We start from the raw sequence: 7,412 nt of genomic DNA, 5'->3' as shown, positions 1-7,412 counted from the left end.
ATATGCTTACAGCAGTCATCACTGCTGAATGCTAACAGCTACTGTTGTTTGTAAAACCTTTAAGGCTACCTTGTCAAGCAGCTGAAAGAGCAGAGATAATGGGAACTGCAGAGGCTGGAGAATCCGAGGTAATGAAGTGTGGAGCTGGATGAACACAGCAGGCCAAGCACCATCTTAGGAGCTTTTCTGATGAAGGGTCTAGGCCCAAAACATCAGCTTTTGTGCTCTTAAGATGCTGCTTGGTCTGTTGTATTCATCTAGCTCCACACTTGGTTAGCTGAAAGAGCAATCATGTGCTTCTCTTTTACGAGACCTCAATGAAAAAAAAAACAAATTGCAAATAAGAGTCGCAGGCCAGCAATGCAGGCTTCTTGATTTGTACCTAACAATGGCAGAAAGAAGAAGAAAGAAATCCCAGTTCTTAATACTCTCACAATGAGAAAGGGAAAAAATTAAGCAAATCCAAAATAAAATTGTTCTGAATCGAACATGGTGGAAATAATAATTCAACATAAGAAAAGCATACCTTCATCTGTAAAACACCTCAATGCAAATGTACAGAGAGTGAAAAAAGTATGAAATATGGTTAAGTAGAGAAAATTTATATTTGTCAGTAAATGTGGATATATGTATGCAGAGAAAACAAATCAAACTTTTTGAAATTATCATGTAAATTATTTTAATACACTCAAGATTACTGACAGTTTAGTGATTCACAAAAATATTACAAAAGTCAGTGCAAGCCAAGCTGCACTACAGATGAGTTAAAAATTTACAATAGATAACTACAATAAAAACATTTTGAAAAACCTGTGCTAAAAATCTTCATTTTAAAAAGGTAACTAAGAACCATGTGCTAAACTGCTGGTCTGCAGGGGTCTTCAAATCAAATCTGTAGAGTGACTCGAGATTCTATGAAAAACAAAACACTGCACACAGAAAGAAGGGATGAACTACAAAAATGTTCACCTAGAATGCTGATTGCATGCTACTACTGTAGCAAACTGAATCTTGTATTTCAATCAAACTGTTATGAAAACTGGCTTTAACCACTTCCAGAGACAGGGAGTTGTCAGATTCTCATTCCTTCCTCAGACAAACTCTCATTAAATGTAGAGCTGATTAAAACCACCTTTGATAATGATGACTATATTGATTAAAACTATTAAGTCTCAGTTGCCAACCTGCATCAATCACTGATGAAAGCAGGTGGCAATACTGAATTTTATCTCATGCTTAACCTTAAAATGATTCAGACAATAATGACATTTAATAAATCAATTCCAGAAATAGAACCACATTCATCTGAAATATAGTTCAAACAGTCATTAAGCATGCCAGTATCACATTAAATTCCAAGTTGTCTTATTTGGGACAGCTGTTAAAATAGTTCGTTTAACAGTGATCAACTTATTTTTCTAGTCGATTATCTTAGATGTTATCGAACACTTCTGGACCAGGTGGGACTTGAACTTGGGTCTCTTGGTCCAGGGTTAGGGACACTACCATTACACCACAAGAGCCCTTTAAACATTGGTCAATTGGATGCATCATCATCCCATACACTTGTATTCACAAATAGGCTTTTGCCTTCAAACCTCTCTTTGAAGTTTAAGGTTGTTAGTCATGACTGAAGACAGATGTAAGTTTCCATATACTCATCCATTAACTAACAATTTTACTGATGACTTACCATCTTTCATCTAAATTTAAGTATACCATGTTTTTTTTTGAAAAGTAACTGGTCATTAAAAAGAAACAGCCACTAAATCACAATGCTAGAAAGATCAGTCTTATCTTTTGCCTAAAATTTTCATACATTTTCAATTATTTCAGAAGCTATACGAACAATACACATTGATAAATCACCAGATATAATAGTGGAATATATGGGCACTGTAGTTTAGGAAGGCCAATGATCTTGAGGAGGGCATAGGGACTTCAAGTTTTTGAGGCACTAAAGAAATTGGAATTGATCTCCTTACAGCAAGAAAGCCAAGGGGAAATTTATTAGCTCTATTCATTATTGTGATGGAATTCTATAGGGTAACAAAGGGAAGACAATATTTCCAGAAGCAAGAGAGTTGGTGACCAGAAGGCACATATTTGATTCATTGATGAAAGCCAAAAGAGAAATTTGGAGATCATTTTTTTTGAAACCAAGTTGTTGCAGCAAAAGAATGCACTGCCCAAAAGGAAAGTGGCATCAAATTCAATAGTGTCTTACAAAAGGCAATTAGATATATACTTGAATGTGAATAATTTATAAGACTATGGGAGAGAGCAGTGGAGGAGAATTAATTTGATAGCTTTTTCAACAGATTTACAGCAGACATCTGATGGGTGAAATGGCCTACTTCTGTAGTGTTAGAGTTCACAATTTTATGCAGTGAGCAAAATTAAATAACTTTCATAACAATTAAAACTGCTAAAATTTAATCTTTAGGAAGCAGAAGTAATAATACAAAGGCACTTCCAAATATTTGTTTAAACAGAGCAACAATAAAATTGATTTATACCAATATAAAAGGAAAAAGTTAAACATAATTGTCTCAACATTTCCCTTCTTAATGAGTTACCTATTTGCCTTCCCACCCATCTTTGCTGTTATTTTAAAAAAAATCAATATTATGGGGAAATAATATAAAAGTACAAACTCATCTGAACAAATGTAAAATAAGTTACCTGCCAGTGGAATACATCTTTGGCATGATCCACACAACAACAGGACATTTCTACGACGCAGTACTTTGTGAGCACTTCAGTCAACAGAGATAAGACAGGAATGATAAGCTACAAAAAAAAGTGTGTAACTGATTTCCTGCCCACATACTGTCTTTAATGTATTAGGCACAGTGAGCTAAAATACATAGTCTCCAGTTTAATTGGAATGGATTTAATATTAATGTTACTTCTTGTACAGCTTGAAGCTACAATGGCTACGTAGCCATCCTTTCGGACTGTTACATACTGCAAAATTAATTTTGCAAGCTAAGAAGTAAATGCAAGGTATTTTTACATTGATAATAACTAATCTTAGTAGTCCTGCTACTGCAGTGGACTATCAAATGCTGATTCAGGTAAAATTGTGATTTTCAGTTTTTTCTCTGGCCAGCTGTACTCCTTTGGCAGTTTCACCTATGAAAAAATAGAAATGAACAGTAAATATATATTTAAAGATGATCTTTGCTAAATTCCCCACTATCAATAATATTAGGGGGTATGGTTGGTGGTGGTGGTTTAACCATTGTCCAGAAATTGAGTTAAATCAGCCACATAAATACGAGGGCTATAAGATCAGGTCAGAAGTTCGGCATTCTGCATTAACTCCCCGCCTTCCTGTCAACCAGCTATAAACCATTAAAAAAAAAGACAGATACTTTTCATTTGTTTGGATGAGTGCTGCTCCAATAATACTCAAAAAAATCTTGATACCATCTAGGAAAATAAGTAGACTGCTTGAATGGAACCATGTTAAACATTCACTCCCTCTAGTACAGACTCTCAATGGCAGCACACGGATGCAGCAGGTAATCAGGAAGGCTAATGGAATACTGGCCTTGATTTCAAGGGGGTTGGAATATAAGAGTAGGGAAGTCAGTGCAATAGCACAAGGTGCTGGTGAAATCACATCTGGGAGTACTGTGAGCAGTTTTGAACCCTTTATTTATGGTAAGATATCATTTCATTGGTGGCAGTTCAAAGAACAAAGAACAAAGAAAATTCCCACACAGAAACAGGCCTTTCGACCCTCCAAGCCTGCACTGATCGAGATCCTCTGTCTAAACCCGTCATCTATTTTCTAAGGGTCTGTATCAATTTGCTCCCTGTCCATCCATGTACCTGTCCAGATACATCTTAAAAGATACTATAGTGTCTGCGGCTACCAGCTCCGCTGGCAACACATTCCAGGCACCCACCATCCTCTGCATAAAGAACTTTCCAAGTGTATTGCCCATAAACTTTCCTCCTCTCACTTTGAACTCATGGCTCCTAGTAATTGAATCCCCCACTCTGGGGGGAAAAAAGCTTCTTGCTACCCACCTTGTTTATACCCCTCATGATTTTGTAGACCTCAATCAGGGCCCCCCCCCCCCCCCCACTCAATCTCTGTCTTTCTAATGCTTTCTACCTTCCTCCAAATCATTTACGTATATCACAAACAACAGTGGTCCTAGCACAGATTCCTGTGGAAGACCACTGGTCACAGGTCTCCAATTTGAGAAACCCCTGTCCACTACTACTCTCTGTCTCCTGTTGCGTAGCCAGTTTTTTTTAAATCCGTCTAGCTAGTACACCCTGGACCCCGTGCAACATCACTTTCTCCATCAGCCTGCCATAGGGAACCTTATCAAACACCTTACTGAAGTGCATGTATAGGACATCCACAGCCATTCCCTCATCAATCAACCTTGTCACATCCTCAAAGAATTCTATTAAGTTGATAAGACATGACCTTCCCAGCACAAAACCATGTTGCCTATCACCGATACGCCCATTTTCTTCCAAATGGGAATAGATCCTATCCCTCGGTATCTTCTCCAGCAGCTTCCCTACCACTGACATCAGGCTCACCAGTCAATAATTACCTGGAATATCCCTGCTATCCTTCTTAAACAAGGGGACAACATTATCAATTCTCCAGTCCTCCGGGACCTCACCTGTGTTTAAGGATGCTGCAAAGATATCTGTTGAGGCCCTGGCTATTTCCTCTCTTGCTTCTCTCAAAAATCTGGGAGAGATCCCATCCGGACCTGGAGACTTGTCCACCTTAATGCCTTTTAGGATACCCAACACTTCCTCCCTCCTTACGTCGACGTGACCTACAGTAAGCAAACATCTATCCCTAACCTCAACATCTGCCATGTCCCTCTCCTTGGTGAATACCGATGCATAATACTCTTAAGAATGTCACCTATTTTCTCTGATTCGATGCATACCTTTCCTTCTTTGTCCTTAAGTGGACCAATCTTTTCTCTAGTTACCCTCTTGCTCTTTATATATGAATAAAAGGCTTTGGGATTTTCCTTAACCATGTTTGTCATTAATGATTTAATTCTTATTCTTTGTTTTCTGCCTATCAACCACTTCTCCATCTATACTAGCACATTATCTCCTATCTCATGCACTCCAATGTTGTTATTACCTTCTGTGAGGGATCCTATCAAAAATGATGTGATAATTCAAATATATCACATACTCTTTGCGCAGTCTGTAAGTAACAGTTCAGAGAAATTTCATCAGGGTGATCCCTGGTATGGAGGATTTGTCTTGTGAGCAAAGGCTCAACAGGTTGGGATTTTACTCAAGTTTAAGAGAACGAGAGGTGACCTCATTGAAACATACAGGATTCTGAAGGGGCTTGACAGGGTAAATGCTTAGAATCCATCACCAGAGGGCAAAGTTTCAGAATAAAGGGGTGCCAATTTAAGACTTTCAGGAAGGAAATTTGCTGTCTGAGGGTTGAGTATCTTTGGAATTCCATGCCACAGAGATTTGTGGGGGCAGAGGACTGGTGTATATTTAAAGCTGAGAAAGATAGATTGATTCCCCTACTGATGAAGAATCTAAGGTTGAGGGGTAGGGGCAATAAAGTGGATACGAGGAATGTCAGATTGCCACAAATGGTGGAGCAGACTCAAAGGGCTGAATGACCTATTCCTGTTCCTATTTCTTATGGTCCTATGGTCTCCAGCGTTCTCTGAAAGCACCTTCCAAACCTATGACCTCAATCAACATGACATCCATACTCCATAAATAATTAGAAATTACATTAGCCTTTGAAGGGAACTGCAATGTTAATAGTGCAAATTTTAAGGAAGAAAATAATAGCATGTGCATGTCAAATATCATTACTAAAGTGCATATTGATTAAGAAGTTTGGCAAGGAGCAAATATCTTGAGAATTGCAAGATTCCACAAGCTGCTGGATGACTTGCCCTGTTCAACTATCTGTTCTGTGAAAACAGCATCTGACGCTTAATGTCCTGTGATGTATTTTCCATTGTTCCTTCCCATTTTCACTCCTAGTCCAAACTTTCCTTCCCTTATTTCTCTGGCAATATCAGCTTTAACACTAAATTGTCCATTGTACATTGTCTCCTCAGTCCTTCCCTGTTTTCATTTGGGTGAATCGTTCCTGCGGGGTACCAACACGAGACACGGTGGGTCAATCAACACTATGCTACAACCATTCTGTGATTCTATTTCAATTATTCAATCTCATTGTTTCCGGACATGCACCATTTATGGCATTGCTCACCAAGGGTATATTTCCAAGTCAGAATGGTGTGTGACTGGGAGGGAAACCTGCAGGTGTTGGGGTTACCATGCATCTGCTCCCTTTGTTCTTAATGTGGTAGAGGCAAGGGGTTTGGAAGGTAAAGGTGAGGAGCCTGGATAAGGTACTGCAGTGTACCATGTAGATACTCACAAATGCTATTGTGCATTAGTTTTGATAGCAGTAAAAGTTACAGGTGGTGGATGGGGCTGTCAAGTAGCAAGGTTGCTTTGACCTAGATGATATCAAGCTTTCAGAATACTGTTGCAGCTATACACAGACAGGCAACTAAAAATCCATCACATGCCTGACGCATGCCTTGGAAATGGCAGACAGGAATTATGGAGTCAGATGAGAAGTTACTGGCTGCAGAATTTGGAGCCTGACCTGCTCTTACAGCCACTGTCTTTATGTGGTTAGTCCAGTTCAGCTTCGAGTTAATGGTAACCCCAGGATGTTTTTACTGGCGGATTTAACAATGGCAGTGCCAGTGAAATGTCAAGGAGTAATGTCCAGATTCTTTTGTTGGAGATGGACATTGCCTGGCACTTGTGTGGCATGGATGTTCCTGGCCAGATATCTGCACAACTCAGAAGTTGTACAGGTCTGTTGCATATAAAGACCAACACCTTCAGCATCTAAGGACTTGCAAATGGCGTTGAACATTGTGCAATCAGCAAACACCCCCACTTCTGACTTGATGATGAAGGCAAAATTGTTGATGAAACAGCTGAAGATGGTTGAATCTTGAACACTTCCCTGAGTAGTGTGGCATAGACGGAGATGATTAATATCCAATCATTTTCTTTCGCGTTAGGTAAGACACCAACCAGCAGAAAGCCTTCCTCGATGAACCCCAGTTTTGCTCAGGCTCCTTGATACCATACTCAATTAATGCTGCCTTGATGGCAAAGGCAAGTTACACTATCTCATTTTGGGAACTGAGTTCTTTTGCCCAATTCTTGACTAAGGCCGTAATGAGGTCAGGAGCAGGCTGGTCGTTGCAGAACCTAAGCTGAGTATCAGTGAGCAAATTATTCCTTTCCAAGTGCCACCAGATAACACTGTTGCTATACTTTTCCATCACTTCACTAGATTATCAATTAACATTAGTGCTGCATTTTACCAGCTA

At 39.2% G+C, this 7,412-nt stretch overlaps 1 protein-coding gene across 2 annotated transcripts in view; it reads right to left on the bottom strand.

The window, feature by feature from the left end:
* Window positions 1-693: 693 nt before the first annotated feature.
* Window positions 694-7,412, bottom strand: part of sufu (suppressor of fused homolog (Drosophila)) — a 126,234-nt gene continuing 119,515 nt past the window's right edge. For both annotated transcript variants that reach the window (XM_059652962.1, XM_059652963.1), the window contains one exon: window positions 694-3,138. In XM_059652962.1, the coding sequence (XP_059508945.1) occupies window positions 3,049-3,138 (90 nt within the window). In that variant the 3' untranslated portion in view covers window positions 694-3,048. The remainder of the gene's footprint in view (window positions 3,139-7,412) is intronic.

Source organism: Stegostoma tigrinum, chromosome 20 (genome assembly GCF_030684315.1).
Source record: "Stegostoma tigrinum isolate sSteTig4 chromosome 20, sSteTig4.hap1, whole genome shotgun sequence".
In the NCBI taxonomy this organism is placed as follows: Eukaryota; Metazoa; Chordata; class Chondrichthyes; order Orectolobiformes; family Stegostomatidae; genus Stegostoma; species Stegostoma tigrinum.
This window is presented reverse-complemented; position numbering and strand designations above follow the sequence as displayed.